Source organism: Mytilus edulis, chromosome 2 (assembly GCF_963676685.1).
Source record: "Mytilus edulis chromosome 2, xbMytEdul2.2, whole genome shotgun sequence".
Classification (NCBI taxonomy): Eukaryota; Metazoa; Mollusca; class Bivalvia; order Mytilida; family Mytilidae; genus Mytilus; species Mytilus edulis.
The window spans coordinates 41,828,032-41,847,174 of NC_092345.1; the positions used below are offsets into that span (position 1 = coordinate 41,828,032).

The following is a 19,143-nucleotide window of genomic DNA, read 5'->3' on the forward strand; positions in this document are numbered from 1 at the left end:
TTAAATTCAGCCCGCAAAAGTGACTTTTTTGGGTCCAGTATTTGAAGACGAAATTAAAAAAAAAAAAAAATGTGTCGTTTAATTTTTTTTAAAAACTAACCATTTGTACTGCTATATTAGTTTGTTAAATTTGTAAAATATTATAAACTTTTAACCACCAGATTTTTTTCAATTTCATTTTTTTATAATACCACCACCCTCAATAAATAACAGCAATTTTCATTCTGATAGTATATTTGGGGCATAGTTTTCTTGTCTTTTGACCTAGGGCTTAGATATTTTGTATGTATACGTGTCATCATGAGGTAGAATGTCAAATTTCATGATGACTTCATGTGACCTTGTACTTTGACCTCAAGGTCAAATAAATGTATTTTTTGATAGAATAAAAAAACAAGGCCATATGTATTTTTTTGTCTTTTGACATAGGTCTTGCATCTTTTGTATGAGGATGTATAATAATGAGATGGAGTGTCCTTTGTTGTGGTGACCTTCATGTGACCTTATATTTGACCTCAAGGTCAATTTTACTTTTTACTATAAGCACTCTATCATGCCATGTTGTCTTTTGACCTTGGCCTTAGATCTTTGGTATGTAGATGAATCATCATCAGATAATGTGTGTTGCACCATGATGACCTTTGTGTGTTCTCAATTTGACCATAAAGTCAACTTAATGTAGTTTTTTTTTGCATGAAAATGACCAAGCCATAACTTTTGACCTTGTTCTTACATCTTTGGTATATCAGATGGGTTAACATGAAGTGGTGTGTTCCTTGCAATTTTGACCATCATGAGACTTTAAAGTTTGGTTCTTATTTTTTTTAGTAGCTTAAGAGAAATAGTTTTTGGCATATCTATATGATAGGGTACAATATCCAACCACTAGTAATAAGAATGTTTGACTTTGGCGGTCATTTTTTCTGCAGACGAAAAATGGCAAATTCTTTATTATTCAGTGTCAATTGAACTAGGACAATAACTCAAAATATAAAATTATAATGCAGGGAATCAATTTTTAATATAACTTTGTTTTATGTACACACTAATTGCATTCTTACCACCTTCTAAGTTTCATTAAATTATGTTGTGCCGTTTTTAAGGAGTTTAACTTACAAAAAAAGGACAGACAAACTGACTGACTGAAACATCTTAACCCTGGCAAATTCATTGTGTTGGGAGAATAATAAAACAAGTATTCGGGTTGACACAGTCAGGTTATAAGAAAACGCAGACAGATATTTATTTTTTGGCCATACAAAATTCATTCCTCAGTCTGAAAGAAGTCCTGAATGCATTTCACACTCTTTGGTGGTATCTTATGGTCCTGTAAGACAAATTTCAATCCATTTACATCTCGTACAGATGCCAGTTTGAGGTGTTTCAACGATATACCATCTTTTGCTAGTTGGATGCAAACTGGCCTTGAAACAATTTTACTACTTAGTAAGCCAGAGTAGGAGTCCATGCAATTGTGGTATGAAATGGCAAATACATCATCAGATTTCACAAGTAAGGCAAGTTTACTGTCATATAATGTTTTTAATGAATCCACATCCTCTATTGCATTGTGGGCAAGGTAATTTTCTCCTACAAACTGTTTGACAAGAGTCTGCTGCTTAAAATTTTCTACATCATGTTTGGGAATATACTTTCTAGCCACTTTCATTGTGTCAATAAAACCTTTCACTGTTTTACAAAATGTAGAAAACAAATTATATTCTTTCAATTTGTTAACAATTACAGGAATGTCAAAGTTACAAATGTTATGACCTAATATTATTGGCTGATTCTGTTCCTTTAAAAAATGTATGAAATCAAGTAGAGCTTTATGAAGTGACACCGGTTCAACTATTTGTCCTCGAACATACATCTTATTCGTTCCATGGCTGTAAGTTATACCAGTTATCTTACTGGCCTCAATTTGAATGTCCACTCTTGGAATGACATACCTATTAAAACTATTTGAATATGACTTAGCTGCTATTTGAATGATGTCGCTATTCCTTCCCAAGCCTGTTGTTTCTAAATCAAAAAAAACTTTGCATTCAGTGCCATCAAGATAAAAGGGAAGTGGAATTTCTGTGGTAAGCTCAGGGTCCTGTTGTTGATCAAACTCCATTTGAGATCCATAGGTTTTACCTTCTCTTACAAGATGTTTACGCTCATTTGTATTGCGGTTTCTTTTCTTTTGTATACGGTCGACTTTGTATTCCTTTGAATTTTTCTTTTCTTTCCGTTTTTCCATTTTTTGATCTCTTACAGCCGAAATTGCCATCGTAAATTCTCCTGGAGAGAGGTTTGCTGCTTCATTGATCTAAACAAAAATTGCAACATAATTAAAATGTAATACATATATGCATTAAAATATTAAAAATCATGAAAAAAAACAGTAATCTCCATCTTGAACACAAATTTTGACCTATAATTGTAACACTTTATTTATTGTGACTTGGATGAATAGTTGATTCATTAGCACACATACCACATCTTCTTATTTATAAAGATAACAATTTGAGAAGAAAGTCAAAGATAATTGAGTTACATACTAGATAAACATAATTTGTGACAATTTACATCTGCAGGGCTAAAAAAGCAATACTGTTACAGTAATCTCCTTGTATATAAACATTGGATGCAACATGTAACATGGTTTCAAAAAGATAAAATTTATGAAGGGAGAATGTGTAAGATGTCATAAATGCCTCCGCTGTAGCTTTGCAATTTTCCAAGTTAAAAAGGGACAGAACTATAGATTAACAAATGAGTTACAACACAAATTTGAACTCTGTCTGAGTGTTGTGATTCTTATATGTATCAGTTATATAAAGTCAAACTAATGTTAGAGTAAGGAAACAAAACAATTTGCATTTTTCCAAGTTATAAAGGGGCATGACTCTAGAACATTAAGTGACTCACTTTCCCTGATTAGGCAAACTTCAGTTAAAACTTCAGTTAGAGTGAGGTAAGGAAAGAGGATGAGAGTATGGTCAGACGGACAAAAAGTCATGGAGTGGACATACAGGGAGTACTAGAAATTTAATTTTCATGAACTTTAGGTCAAGGTCTTAGTTACCAATCCTGGAACTTGAGACAAGTAATATACCCAAATACTTTAAATTCATTATATGCTACATCAGATTAATAAAGTTATGGTCTGAACAGGCTTTTCTGAAAAGATGAAGAAGAAGAAAGAAATAGAAAAGGAAAGAAAATGAAGAAATCGTATTCAAACACTATGTCATCCTTCATTCAAAAATAAGATGTAAAAATTTTCATAGTTACCTTGGATAAGTAGCCATATCCTTCATTTTTCTGAAGCACAGCTGCAGATAGCCTATTCTGAAGTGAGCATGATCCACCATAATGTCTAAAAAAGAGTATGAAGAACTATTTAAGTACATTAAAATATATTCCCCTCTTCATTTATTTGAACTTGATGTCAAAGGTGCAGGTAACAGTAACATACCAACTCACAAAATATGAAGACTCTTTGCAAAAGATTAATATTTTTATATAAAGTTTTACTATGATAGTATTAACTCCCTTCATTGAAAACTAATAAACTGCAACCTGTCTGACAAGAAAATTAAGTTTTACATGTATTTTTATTTTTTATTGATATTGGCTTTCAACTAGCTGTCAGTAATTGCAATGTTACATATTTGTTTTTCATTTATTTTATTTTTTACATTAATTTTGCCTTTAGTTTTCTTGTTTAAATTGTGTTGACTGTTGTACTTTGACATATGTATAATTGGTTTCTCTTTACAAATTGTGACTTGGATAGAAGAGGTGTCTCATTGGCACTATTACCACATCTTCTTATATAAATTTGTGATTTGGGGCCTTTTATAGCTAACTTTTTCATATGAGAATTGCTCATTGTTAAAGGCCTTACTGTAACCATAGCTGTTAATTTCTGAGTCATTCGGTCTATTGTATAGAGTTGTTTTTTTGGTACAGTAATCATACGACATATTTTTTTTATACTTATATTCATTATTGCTTAAGAATGGGAACTGAAATGCATTTAATTTAATACCACATAATTATGAATTACCTTGATTTAGGTGCCTTTACAGATACAAGCTGGTTAAAGCTTTCATTTGACTGTGTAGATCCAAGATCATTTAAAGAATTACTCCTACCAATCATTTTTGTCACTAAATTATTCAATTCAACCTTTAATCCCTCAGACTTGAGTGGTTTCCCATTTGGTAAACTTTTATACCTGAAATGGAGATGAATAAAATGAAAAAAAAGTTTACATTTCAAATTTGAATTTGCACAAAATACTAACCTGAAACTTTAGTGTTAGCATAGATATACATGTATTCTCTATATTTCTGTAAATGGGCAGATCAAGAAATTTTAAAATAGTGCCAGGAGGTGTTAAGAAAAAGGGGAGGTCTTAGAAAAAAGAGGGCGCAGCTTAATACAACTGCAGAGGTCTGACCTAAAATCAAAAATCTAAATAAATGGTTAAATTCAGCATATAAAAGAACTCGATATATTCCTCTTTTTTTTTAAATCAAATAAATTTTAATGTGGACCCTTTGGACCTCAATGTGGGCCAATTTAAATGGGGCTCAAAATTATAAAAACTTAATACACGGTTAGATTCAGCATATCAAAGAACCCCATATACATGATATATATTAAATTTTTAGTCAAAGTTTAATTTTGGACCAACTAAAAAACTGGACCCATAATCAAAAATCTAAATACATGTTTAGATTCAGCCAATCAAAGAACCCCAGGATTTCAAATTTTGTTAAAAACAATCAAAGTTTAATTTTGGACCCCTTGGATCTTAATGTGGATCAATTTGAAAACGGGACCGAAAATTAAGAATCTAAATACACTGTTAGTTTTAGCATATCAAAGAACCCCTATAATTCAATTTTTTATGAAATCAAACAAAGTTTAATTTTTGACCTGTTGGACCTCAATGTAGACCAGTTTAAAAACCGTGCCATAAATCCAAAAACTTAATACACGGTTAGGTTCAGCATATTAAAGAATCAATTTTTAAGATTGACATATGTATAATTTGTTTCTTTTTAAAAATTATGACTTGGATGGAAGAGGTGTCATTGGCACTAGCTCATACCACATCTTCTTATATCTATTATTTTTTTGAGAAATAAGACAATACAGAAAATAATATGTTGTCAATACCAGTATAGAAGATCTTACATAAATTTTTCTGGATTTTGATGATAGCTACACCAGTCAGCATCTTTACAATTTTCATGTGATCCAAAAATATGTGGTACAATTCTTTGCAGCCCAATCTTAATGTCATCTTCATTGTCACCTCCCTTAATGGCATACATAAAGCACCTCAATATATATTGTTTTGTTTCATCCTTTTGCAATTCTTTGTAACTGCAAAATAAGAAACAAATAATGAATGTAAATTTTTTTTTTAAATCTTTAGACTTTTATGGGGCATGGATGAGATCTTCAATCATGGAATCATGCATCTGCCTTTTAATTTTCAGAAAAAAAAGGTCCTAGTTTCTATTTTTTTAATGTATGCTTTTCTATTCTAAACTTAATATAGCCTCACTAAAAACTGTTTGGTTCTTCCATAAGCCATGAAGATTATTCATATATATATACTTATAGATCATTGATGATAATTTCAACGAGAAAAGCAATCGAGTTGAGATGACCAATGATAAAATTGAGAATGGAAAGGGGAAATGTGTCAAAGAGACAACAACCCGACTATAGAGCAGAAAATAATCTGTTTATCACTATTTTAACTACATTGTATGGCGACATTGTCAATTTCATTAGCAATGCCACATGCCTCCTTATTTTCTAGCGATAATTTTCCATCTCAAGCGAGTAGCATGATATGAGAAATCATCACAAAAAAAGATCAAAGGAAAAATGCACAAAATAGCGATAATAATAGTTTTTTTTAATTTTCAATGTAATGTTTGTGAATTCAGATAACACAAAAATCTTTATATATATGTCTTTGAAAAACACAAAATTGAAATTTCATTTTAATGTTTTTTTTAAGAGTAAGTAGTCTTCACAGATCAATATAATAAGATCTTTACGTAAGATTTGATTTAGTTAAGGATGGGCTTTAGCCTTGTCATAGACATATCTGTAACACTAAAATTAATTTGTAAAATACCTCTTTGAAATATTATACAAGCTTGTTGATAACCCTTTTTTCACATGGTTCTGGTCATCTTTTTTCTGTATGTTTCCAAACTCAACTTCAAGTCTTGCTGTTGTTGAAGCATCATTATCAGCATGTATGACTGAAATGAAGATTGAATAATTATAAACCTACAAAAAGGTCAAGATATACAACGGCAAGCATATTTTTTTATTTGGAAAATAGTGATAGCTGTTATATTCTGCCTTATTTAATTACATGTAGCTAATGTATTAATAAAGCAACTTAAATAAATATAAACCGTTTTTTACATTACATTGGTCATGTTATATCATTAACTAAAAAATCAATTGATTCTATGTCATAAAAGTGTAAGAACAAAATCCAAGTTTCCTGTAAAAATTACAAAATGATCACCTTTCAAATTTGAAAGAATTGTGGAAATAAGAGTTATTTCCCTTTATACGATATTTTCAATGCATTTTGGGGAACTCTCTATTTAGAATATGAAACATACCATTAATTTCACATTCATCATCTTTTAATCTGTGGGCCATTGCCACCGCCATATCTGCCTCCATGGATTTACTAGACCCATGCCAATTCAGATGGCACTCATGCTCCGGAACTGTCTCTTTTTTGTTTTGATGGAACTCACAAATCTTACATGTCTTGCTTCTTAAATCGAATGACAGCACCTTTCCTGTCTCCTTACCAATAAAAGTTGCATGTCCTGCCAGAATAAAAAGAAAAAGGTATTACATTAACATGATGCAATTATAAATTAACAGTTAATTAAATATTGTTATGATTTGAATAGGGGTGTGAGATAACGGGTATTTTAATGAAATGCTAACAGAATGATGTCATGTTACAGATTAATATGACGAACAGATACTGATAATAAAGAGCCTGTAGTTCAGTGGTTGTTAGTTTATATCTGTCATATTTTCTTCATAAATTGTTTTGTTATTAATTATGCTGTTAGTTTTTTCATTTGAATTGTTTGGTATTTTTCATGTTGGATATAACTTTTTCTCATTGTTGAAGGTTTTATAGTTGTGTAGCTATAAATTGTCTACTTTTCGTGTGAGCTCTGATGGACAGTTCAGTCACTAACAATCATGTACAATGTAACACATCTAACTTCTTTAATGTATACAAAATGATGACAAAAGCTCACCTATTTGCTATAATTGAACCAGGTAAGTTAAAGAGATCTACCCTAGGGATTGAATAAATATAAGTATGGAAAAATATTTCTTTAACTACAGCTTCTCATATCAATTTAAATAGTGAAATTAATGCTTTGTCCAATTCAGTTATTTATATTAGTAATTGATTCAGCAAAATTTAACAACATACAGTAAGTAAATCATGAATGTCAGACATTATATTATATAATTATGTATTTACCTGTATTACTATTATAATTCCAACCAGAGCCTCTCTTTTGCCAGCCACCATCAAAACTTGCTTCAATCTAGAAAAGATTGCATTTCTTATAAAAAAAAAAGTCCCAGCAAGTTTATTATAAATTGACCTCACATGTACCTTAACCTTTAGGATACCTAGTTGTGTAGTAAGCTGCAAATACATTATTAAGAACACAAAAAAATATTTTGGGTGCATATGTTTGCAAGAAATTAGAAATTATTGTTTTTGTGGTCCTTAAAGAAATTTTGCTGGTCCTCACTATTAAATCAAATAAAAATTTTGCTGTCCTGTGCAATTTTAAGTGGTGAAAAGTCTTGATCTGTACATGCATGTACATGTATGGTTGTTTATTCTGTTTATGAAATAATAAAAAATCAGCTTTTAACTTTAAAAACATGTTTGATGTTATATATATACATTTTTTACTTTCATAAGACACACAGTCCTATTATAGTCCATAATAAACAATGAAGCATTACATGATCATTCTCCATGAAGTTACACAATATAAGGATATTTTTTTTTGGGGGGGGGGGGTTAAAAAGGACTGAGTTTTCTAGAAAGAGGCATATAGTCTGGATATTCCACTTTGTATGCATACATTAATTTGATTTAATACTTACATTGCCATTAGTGCTGAGTGACTTTTCCTCTCTTTGTGCCATATTGCAGGACTGGATTGTTACATTTTTAATTTGTCCACTTAATTCTTTCTCTTTTTTCCTTAATGTGCTCTCTGTAATGGATGGCAGGTTACATTCTGCTAAAAAGTTCTGCAGATGAGTTGGGCCCATCCCTGCATGTATCATTCCTTTAATAGAATATGAGGTATATTCAAAAATTGAGAAAGAAAATTGATTGCTTAATTATGGAAAATATACTCACCTGCATTTCTAAGACTAAGAAACTGTTGTGTTATAAACTTTAGTAAAGATGGTAATTTTTTTCTCTTAAAATTGTAAAATTCTATAAAATTTCCTAAACTGAAGATAAATTTACAGGACACAAGCTGTCAGTCCTGTGCTAATTTCCCTGACTTGGCTTACAAAATATCTAAGAATATTAACATGATATGATGATGTACATGTAGTTGTACATTTAATGGTGAAGCCCTAAAAAAAATTTCACAGCTTATAATTAGTTATTTTAACTCTTTTCAAAGCCTAATTAGGCTATGAAGAAGATAAGAATGGAGGGGTTGAAAGTTGTTGATGTTTATTGAACAATAACAATATTTTCAACAATTAATTTGCTATACATGTAACACAGGCACTTGTCTCCTATATGCCTTAATCATGTTTAATCTAAAAAGCTTCACAATTAACACAACAATTTGCCCAAGTTTGCAAGCAATATATATATGCACTGTTTAAGTTAGACACATTAATTAGTAGTAATTGACCCCAAGGACTCTTTTTAGTTTTTAAACAAAAAATCATGAATGCATTTAAATATAATTATGTCAAATAAACAATGCAACATGTTAAATGTAAACCAGGCACAGATTCAGGGGGGGGGGGGGGGGGGGGGGGGGGGGGGCGTTCGGATACCCCCTTTTTTTTGGACAATCAATGGATTTGAATGGGGACATGTAGTTGGAACACTCATTTGTCCTGGGTTAGGAACCCCCTTCTTAAAATGGCTGGATCCGCCCCTGTAAACAGTAAAACAAAAATTGTAAATATTAGCATCATACAGACTAATTAGTATTATAATTTACAATCATGTGATATAATCATACCTATGGAAGCTTTTGTGTTGATGTCATAACTTCCAGATGGTCCTCTCTTCCCAAAATGCACATCAGTAACAGTATGACACAGTTTACAATCTACCATCAGTAGACCACCTAGCCCAAACAATCGTTCTCCTACAATATCTGACAGGTGAAGTGGACACTTGCAAGTACAGCAATACATTCCTTCCGACAGGATATTCCACTCTACAATTCTTCTCCCAATTGTCCAAGATTTTGATACATCAGACGTGTTATCACCTTCCAATTCAGCCTCGGCCCCAACATCCAGATACTCGTATACGTAATTGCCATGATCATTACGCAAGCCGACTTGCGGAGAATCTTCCAATTTCCTGCCATCATTTAACCATTTGAAGTAATCTGAACGACTCGATTTCTTATCGGCAGATTTAGATCTTGAAAATTTACCAAACGTATTACGTTTACGCTGTTCCATTATGACAGTGATGTACCGTCTGCTTCATAACAACAGGTAAACAACTATTCCATGTCAATAAAACGCTTGTAATATGAGGCGTATTTTAAAACACTTAATTGACGTTAGTTAACTCAGAATTTTAGTAAGAGTTATCTTTTCTTAGGTGTACGGTACCCCCTTAATTAGAGTTATCTTTCTTTGTCCAGAATAGTAAGCAAGAAATATCTAATTGCAAAATATTGTGCAATAGCAAGATTTTTTTTTAATTGGAGTTATCTTTCTTTGTCCAGAATCAACTTAAATCTTTGTTATATACAATATACAATGTATATTCACTTTTTACTACCAACTGATAAATTAAAATAATCTTTACCATTCAGTGATAACAAGCAGTTTTTTTACATCTAAATATTTTATGATGTATTTAAATGAGTAGTTATTGTTGCAAACTCCATTAGAAATTTTAATTGAGATTAGTTTTGGAATAAGGGAAAGGGGGATGTGATTAAAAAAATTGGGATCAATTTTTCTCATTTGAAATTTCATAAATAAAAAAGAAAATTTCTTCAAACATTTTTTTGATAGGATTAATATTCAACAGCATAGTGAATTGCTCTAAGAGAAAACAAAAATTTTAAGTTCATTAGAACACATTCATTCTGTGTCAGAAACCTATGCTGTGTCAACTATTTAATCACAATCCAAATTTAGAGCTGAATCCAGCTTGAATGTTGTGTCCATACTTGCCCCAACCGTTCAGGGTTCAACCTCTGCGGTCGTATAAAGCTACGCCCTGCGGAGCATCTGGTTCCTATTGTATTTCATTCTCTCATAAATCTTCAATGAAGTTTGCAACATCAATTCATAAGAGACCACTAAATTCAATTGGGTATAGAATTTGTTCTATTGATGTTTTTGGAAATCTGAGACACAGTTTTGGAGGTCAAGCTATGTTGTACAAGAATCTATAAAATATTTTGGGATGCTATGAAGAACAAAGATGCTAAATTCATTCAAGTGTGGATATCACAATATAGCAACTAATTCCATAATAATTAATTATGTAATAATTATGTCATAATGAAATTATCACAATTTGAAAGATTAATCTTTCTTCTTTCTTTTGGTACCTCATTTATAAAATTTAAAGAAAGATGAGTGGAATTACATCAGTTTAAAGTTGTCTGATTGAGAGTGAAAAAATCTTTGTATTGTGCTACCTTAATATGTATATTATGTTATAATGAACATATTTAGGTAAAAAATCGTGTATTTTTCTGTTAAGAAATTTTCCTCAAATTTTTTTTACATTTGTTATCTTTTCTTTTCAGAATATGATGGGTAGAAAAGTCCGAGTAGATTTAGCAGATCAACACCAACAAAATGGTAAGATAGATTTTGTTAATCAGAAAAGATACTAACTGGTCAGCTCCTAGTCTTTGAGTTAGTATCTCAGTAGAATGACACTTTTGAACAAGCACATAAACAAATCTGGAGAATGTTTACACCTTTCTCACTCAGCATCTATATATGATCGAAAAGCTTACAGCTTGAAATCATTATTAAGTAAGGTATTCTCCTTTTGGTTATCTGTCAGACTAGTCTACACTTATAGGAGGGTAGTTTACCTAACCTAATAAGGACTTCACAGTTCAGCTAGCAAGCAAGCTAACCAAAGATGTTATCTTTGCCTACACACTCAATGCAATCGGCTGTAATGTCTATACTTAACATAACTAATTGGTATTCATATTCATGATGAAAGATAGTTATGTTTAAATTAGTGTCAGAGAGCAAAACACATACAGTTCTAATAGTAAACAATTTTTCAACAAAATAAGTGTCAATACACTGAGGCCATAAAAAAGAATAGGTTTGTTTGCCCAAACGCTACCTACCCAGAAAAAAGCTGCCTACTCAAATTCTTTAATTGTCCTGATTTGAAGAAGTTTTTTTTTAATCAGATAGGCATGAAGACTAATAAACACCTGGTACTTCAATTTCTCTTTTTGAAAAAAAAAAGAAAATGCCTACCTACCTACCCACTGTCTCAACCTTTGGGTAGGGTTTGGGCAAACCAAAATATTTTTAATTGTGGCCTGAGGTAAATTGTACTTGATGTTTGACAGTGTATCAAAAGAATACTGTACCTGTATGGTCAAAGATGAATGAATGTTTTTATTAATTTAACAGTTAATATTTTTAAACAGAGAACAAGAAAAGTGGTGGTTATGATAGACAAACAAGTGGTGATCCTGATAGAGCAGAAGGCAATTGGAGGGCACCTCCTAAAAGTTTTGATGGTAAGTACTAATTTATTGCTATATATATATACAAGAATACTGAAAATAGGAGTCAAGTATCAACTTATTGCAGAACATGTTTCCAAACTAGTAGATTTTAAAAATATCAATATATTAAAACATTCATTAGAAAAAATTAATGCTGATCAGGTATATCAACTTCAGCTAGTTTAGGAAAAATTAACAATATCTTTCTTATAAATAATTAGAAGACTCAGTACAAAATTGTACATTGTACATTGCGAACCTGACTGGTTTTGATCTAATAAACACACTCTCAGAGAGGTCAGAACCGTGCTTCATGTATTAGCTCTAGAATTACTGTAGTTATCCAAGTAGGATTGTATGGTCTAAGGAACCATAGTTATCCAAATAGGGTTGTACAATCTAAGGAACCATAACTGATTTAATGAGTCATTCACAGTTTCACTATGTAAAAGTATGTACTTATGTAACTTATTGAAGTTAATCTGAGTCACCATTTTGGAGGTCAAACTGTGTTATACAAGAACCTATCAAATATTTTAGGATGCTATGAATAACAAAGAAGCTAATTTCATTCAAGTGTGGACATCACAATCTAGCAACTAATTACATAATAATGGATTATGTAATAATTATGCAATTAACACCATTTGAAAGATTAATTTTTCTTTTTTCTTTTGGTACCTAATTTTTAAATTAAACTTGGATGGAAGAAATTACATCAGTTTGAAATTGTCTGATTTGGGGTGAAAAAAATTTTGTTTTGTGCAAACCTAAACCACTAGTATATTTAAACTTTTTATGCCCCATTTATGGGCATTATGTTTTCTGGTCTGTGTGTCGTCTGTCCGTTCATCTGTCCTGCTTCAGGGTAAAGTTTTGGTTAAAGTTTTTGGTCGAGGTAGTTTTTGAAAAAGTTGATGTCCAATCAACTTGAAACTTAATAAACATGTTCCATATGATAATGCCAAATTAAGAGATTTTATCCCATTTTCACGGTCCAGTGCACATAGAAAATAATAGTGCTGATGGGCAATCTGTGTGTATACTTGGGACACATTCTTGTCATGAAATATTTTTAAATGTGTTTTTATTTTTTCAGATTTTGACCGAGGCCCTCAAAGAGGAGGTTTTGATGATAGAGGGCCACAAAGAGGAGGTTATGATGACAGGGGCCCTTCAAGAGGTTTTGATGATAGAGGACCATCTAGGGGTTTTGATGATAGAGGATCATCAAGAGGTTTTGATGATAGAGGACCATCAAGGGGTTTTGATGATAGAGGACCATCAAGGGGTTTCGATGATAGAGGACCGTCAAGGGGTTTTGATGATAGAGGGCCTTCAAGAGGAGGGGGATATGGAAGGGATAGGTTTGACGACAGAGGTCCACCAAGAGATAGATATGATGACAGGCGACAAGGATATAATGATAGAGGAGGTAGAGACTTTAATAGATTTGACGACCGAGGCCCTCCAAGAGGAGGATATGACGACAGAGGTCCACCAGGGGCTGATGGTAAAGGCAATTTATTCACTTTTCTTTTCATTGATATTAAGGTAGCACAGTCTAACAGTGATTTTTTTTAAGATATTTTTTTTATCACATAATTTTGAAGTAAGTATTATTCTGCACAGTTTGTAAAAATTCAAAAATCGTTATCATATCACAACAGGGACTAAATTGATAATGAACTTATGTAAATAAAAGCACATGGTAATTTATCTTAGTATATAAGCAATTTAGGAGGGGCTAATATGTCAATCATCTGTTGATGCCAGTGTCCAGCTGTTAATCACTGACCACAAGATAAATGGTGTGGTCTTATTTCATTGTATCATGTGTATTGCAACAAAAGTAATTTATAGTACATGGAAGTAAACAAAGAAAAGGGATAAGTTATTAAAAAAGAGAAAATCTAAAGGGAAAAAATCTAACCAAAATGAACAAATATATATATATAAGGATAAAAAGAATATGGCTCTGGATCTATCTTCTGTTAGGAGTTTTAGGTACTTTAACCAATTTTAAGTTTATGTGAAATTTTTCAATTCCATAAAACTATGAAAATCATGTAGGACCTCTATTTTCAGGAAGGAAATGGTCTCGATTTTTTTTTTTATACGACTTCAAAATTTGAAAAATTTATGTCGTATATTGCTATCACGTTGGCGTCGTCGTCATCGTTGTCGTCGTCCGAATACTTTAAGTTTTCGCACTCTAACTTTAGTAAAAGTGAATGGAAATCTATGAAATTTTAACACAAGGTTTATGACCACAAAAGGAAGGTTGGTATTGATTTTGGGAGTTTTGGTCCCAACATTTTAGGAATTAGGGGCCAAAAAGGGCCCAAATAAGCATTTTCTTGGTTTTCGCACTATAACTTTAGTTTAAGTTAATAGAAATCTATGAAATTTTGACACAAGGAGTTTGGTCCCAACAGAATAAGGGGCCCAAAGGGTCCAAAATTAAACTTTGTTTGATTTCATCAAAATTGAATAATTGGGGTTCTTTGATATGCCGAATCTAACTGTCATGACTGTGTATGTAAATTCTTAACTTTTGGTCCCGTTTTCAAATTGGTCTACATTAAGGTCCAAAGGGTCCAAAATTAAACTTAGTTTGATTTTGACAAAAAATGAATCAGTTAGGTTCTTTGATATGCTGAATCTAAAAATGTACTTAGATTCTTGATTATTGGCCCAGTTTTCAAGTTGGTCCAAATCGGGGTCCAAAATTAAACTTTGTTTGATTTCATCAAAAATTGAATAAATGGGGTTCTTTGATATACCAAATCTAACTGTGTATGTAGATTCTTCATTTTTGATCCTGTTTTCAAATTGGTCTACACTAAAGTCCAAAGGGTCCAAAATTAAACTTAGTCTGATTTTAACAAAAATTGAAATCTTGGGGTTCTTTGATATGCTAAATCCAAAAATGTACTTAGATTTTTTATTATGGGCCCAGTTTTCAAGTTGGTCCAAATCAGGATCTAAAATTATTATATTAAGTATTGTGCAATAGCAAGTCTTTTCAATTGCACAGTATTGCGCAATGGCAAGAAATATCTAATTGCACATTATGTGAAATAGCAAATTTTTTTTAATTAGAGTTATCTTTCTTTGTCCAGAATAGTAAGCAAGAAATATCTAATTGCAAAATATTGTGCAATAGCAAGATTTTTTTTTAATTGGAGTTATCTTTCTTTGTCCAGAATCAACTTAAATCTTTGTTATATACAATATACAATGTATATTCACTTTTTACTACCAACTGATAAATTAAAATAATCTTTACCATTCAGTGATAACAAGCAGTTTTTTTACATCTTAATATTTTATGATGTATTTAAATGAGTAGTTATTGTTGCAAACTCCATTAGAAATTTTAATTGAGATTAGTTTTGGAATAAGGGAAAGGGGGATGTGATTAAAAAAATTGGGTTCAATTTTTCTCATTTGAAATTTCATAAATAAAAAAGAAAATTTCTTCAAACATTTTTTTGAGAGGATTAATATTCAACAGCATAGTGAATTGCTCTAAGAGAAAACAAAAGATTTAAGTTCATTAGAACACATTCATTCTGTGTCAGAAACCTATGCTGTGTCAACTATTTAATCACAATCCAAATTTAGAGCTGAATCCAGCTTGAAAGATGTGTCCATACTTGCCCCAACCGTTCAGGGTTCAACCTCTGCGGTCGTATAAAGCTACGCCCTGCGGAGCATCTGGTTCTCATTTGAAATTTCATAAATAAAAAAGAAAATTTCTTCAAACATTTTTTTGAGAGGATTAATATTCAACAGCATAGTGAATTGCTCTAAGAGAAAACAAAAATTTTAAGTTCATTAGAACACATTCATTCTGTGTCAGAAACCTATGCTGTGTCAACTATTTAATCACAATCCAAATTTAGAGCTGAATCCAGCTTGAATGTTGTGTCCATACTTGCCCCAACCGTTCAGGGTTCAACCTCTGCGGTCGTATAAAGCTACGCCCTGCGGAGCATCTGGTTGAACATGTCTTTGATTACATAATTTTAATGTTCTAGCTAATTTCATAGTATATTTCTTTTTAAAATACAAATGAAAATCATTCTTTATAGTGATAATAGTGATGTTAAATATTGATTATATGCAGCTGGTCATTTCTGTTATTCTCTTATCTTAGACTGTCTAGATAGAGGCGGAGCTTAATCTTACTCTATATTTAATTACTTCATCACAGATGTTGGTCAAATCTGTGACGTCAAACTCCCGCCAAATGCCACGTTAATGTTGGTCAGTGCACATATAATTCAAAATTTACAGTATAAGAGCATCAAAGACACAAAGTGTGTGGTTATATTGATAAAAAATGGTGTCAGAACACTCCTCAGGTGTTCTCAGTGGAACTTTTGTATTAATGATGCATTTATAGGGGTTCTTAGGGGGAAATTCAGTTTTTAGGTCATTTCTCAGAACGATTTTTCATGAGAATTGTTAACAAAAAATGAAAATAGAAACTTCGTGGGTACCCCTTTTGGTTTGACTTTGATATATGTGATTAAAGAGAGTATTTTCTACAATACAGTGTCCCAGTTTTTGGATAATTTGTTTCTAAATGAATTTATAGGTGTCCAAAGATGAAAGGTGAATTGAGGTTTGGCACCCAGCAGTTAAATCAATATATCTTCTTACTGGAGGCACATATCAAAAATCTGAGACATGGTTTTCTATATAGTGTATGGTTGATTAAAGTGATGAAATCAAATTTTTACTACCATTTGACCTGAATGTGCCATTTTCATCCAAGTTGGAGAACCGCTTTTTTGGCAATTGAGGAGCTATAATTTGAGATTAATCATACCAAAAATAAATTTATCTACAGATTAAGAAGAATTAATATTTCAGCTTTATAATGAGTTAAAGGTTTTTAAAATCCATTGAGTAGTTTTGGAGAAATTAATCTTTAAAGACTGTTGGTTGGAGTCAGAAAATTCTGACTGTAGGTGTCAGACCACCAATTACTGCCTCCAATTTAGAACGTATGTAAAAGTAGTCCTACTTTGACACAAAATAGTGCTTTTGATGTCATTGTTTACTTAAACTAACTAACCAATTTGCAGAAATGAAACTTTTGGTGAAAGGGAAATGTATTTAGACCATTTTGAGCCAAAATTCACTTGTCTATGAGTTTGCATTAAAAATTCAGGATTAATGCGCTACATAGTACACTAATTTAAGATTTCCAGAAAACCGGGAGTTATTTTGGTAGTACCTGTCTTTTCAAAATCAGAAATTTGTTACAAGACTTTAAACATTGGTTGAAAATTGGCATATAGGAAGGTGATACATGTACAATTCAGGATATACCTGGTTTCCTTGAAGTTAAACTTAAGGTAAAATATTTAGAAAGCTGTGAAAATTGCAAAATTTGGTTGAACAGATAGGGATTTTTAATTGGTGGTCTGACACCTTTAAGGGAAATGCGGTGAAACCCCAAATTCAGAAAACAATTGATTTTTTTTACTTAACTGATCATATGAAGTGATAGTAGTCACATTTCAATCTTTTTGGGGGCAAAAAGTCACATATTGCAAATTTAGAGCCTTAGACCTGAATTTGTGCTATTTTTAGCTTTTCCCACCCTGACAATATGCTTTCACATAAAAAAATGTCCCAAATTGTTATAAATGCACAGCAAGTTGTTTCTGTGGTATTAACATTAAAACATGGTTATTTTACCACCAAAAAAAGTTCTTGTCATCAAGATTTAATGAAATTATTTGATTTTTATCCCTTATATCATTGCGTCATAGCATGTATTTGGCAGATAACATAGCCTGATGTAAACATTGCAAAAACTCACAAAAATCCCATTTATTATCTCAAATGAAAGTTTTATGCCTTAAGTTGTATCAACTGTTAGAAAATAAAAACAGTTAAATGACCATGACTGCACTTTTGATCATTTAATAGTCCCATTACTTACACCAGGTGTAAAAAAGGGGGGCCAATATTCCTTGACTCTGTAATACCATGAATTTTTTACTTAACCCATTGTAAAATTTGTGGAAAGTCTTTTAAGAAGTAAAACAAACAAGAAAAAAATCAACAAAACTGATCTTGATATTGAAAGTTTATGTTCCTGTAGTCCAAAATGAAATTTTCAAGTATTTTCTATCAAAGTCATACATTACAGTCAGTTTAAATTGAGCTGTGAAATTTGTAATATAAGTCACATTATGCTCAGATAGGATGTTTCTGACTTCAAATTGACTAAGGATTAAGAATAAAGCAAAGCAAAGATTTCTGAGCAACTTTTTTGGCTCTTTAGGTGTCAGACCACCAATTACTGCCTCCAATTTAGAACGTATGTAAAAGTAGTCCTACTTTGACACAAAATAGTGCTTTTGATGTCATTGTTTACTTAAACTAACTAACCAATTTGCAGAAATGAAACTTTTGGTGAAAGGGAAATGTATTTAGACCATTTTGAGCCAAAATTCACTTGTCTATGAGTTTGCATTAAAAATTCAGGATTAATGCGCTACATAGTACACTAATTTAAGATTTCCAGAAAACCGGGAGTTATTTTGGTAGTACCTGTCTTTTCAAAATCAGAAATTTGTTACAAGACTTTAAACATTGGTTGAAAATTGGCATATAGGAAGGTGATACATGTACAATTCAGGATATACCTGGTTTCCTTGAAGTTAAACTTAAGGTAAAATATTTAGAAAGCTGTGAAAATTGCAAAATTTGGTTGAACAGATAGGGATTTTTAATTGGTGGTCTGACACCTGTAGTGCTACCTTAATTCTACATGTTTTATTTTAGCAGAAGTATTACATTTTTAGCTCATCTGGTCTTAAATATGAAATGACTTTGCATTCCATATTTTTTTGTCAAATAGTCATTGTAAAGGTGATGTTAAGAATGTTAATACATAAGTGTTATAAAACAATCGATTTTTATACGACCGCAAATTTTGAAAAAATTTTCGTCGTATATTGCTATCACGTCGGCGTCTTCGTCGTCGGCGTCGTCGGCGTCGTCGTCGTCGTCCGGCGTCCGAATACTTTTAGTTTTCGCACTCTAACTGTAGTAA

The 19,143-nt window shown here is 31.7% G+C and overlaps 2 protein-coding genes across 8 annotated transcripts in view; one reads left to right on the plus strand and one right to left on the minus strand.

The window, feature by feature from the left end:
* The window catches only part of LOC139510189 (eukaryotic translation initiation factor 4B-like), a 60,888-nt gene that overhangs the window by 11,867 nt on the left and 29,878 nt on the right, over window positions 1–19,143 (plus strand). For 4 of the 7 annotated variants that reach the window (XM_071296635.1, XM_071296637.1, XM_071296636.1 and 1 more), the window contains exons 5-7: window positions 11,097–11,151; window positions 11,976–12,068; window positions 13,156–13,569. In XM_071296635.1, the coding sequence (XP_071152736.1) occupies window positions 11,097–11,151; window positions 11,976–12,068; window positions 13,156–13,569 (562 nt within the window). The remainder of the gene's footprint in view (window positions 1–11,096; window positions 11,152–11,975; window positions 12,069–13,155; window positions 13,570–19,143) is intronic. The other 3 variants (XM_071296639.1, XM_071296640.1, XM_071296641.1) reach the window with 3 other exon arrangements.
* LOC139510187 (uncharacterized) lies at window positions 1,229–9,947 on the minus strand. The gene is made up of 9 exons (XM_071296630.1): window positions 9,330–9,947; window positions 8,212–8,399; window positions 7,568–7,634; window positions 6,669–6,884; window positions 6,164–6,293; window positions 5,203–5,394; window positions 4,064–4,234; window positions 3,286–3,370; window positions 1,229–2,317 (listed from the first exon to the last, which is right to left on the minus strand). The coding sequence occupies exons 1-9, from the start codon at window positions 9,781–9,783 to the stop codon at window positions 1,265–1,267; spliced, it is 2,556 nt and encodes an 851-aa protein (XP_071152731.1). The 5' UTR covers window positions 9,784–9,947; the 3' UTR covers window positions 1,229–1,264.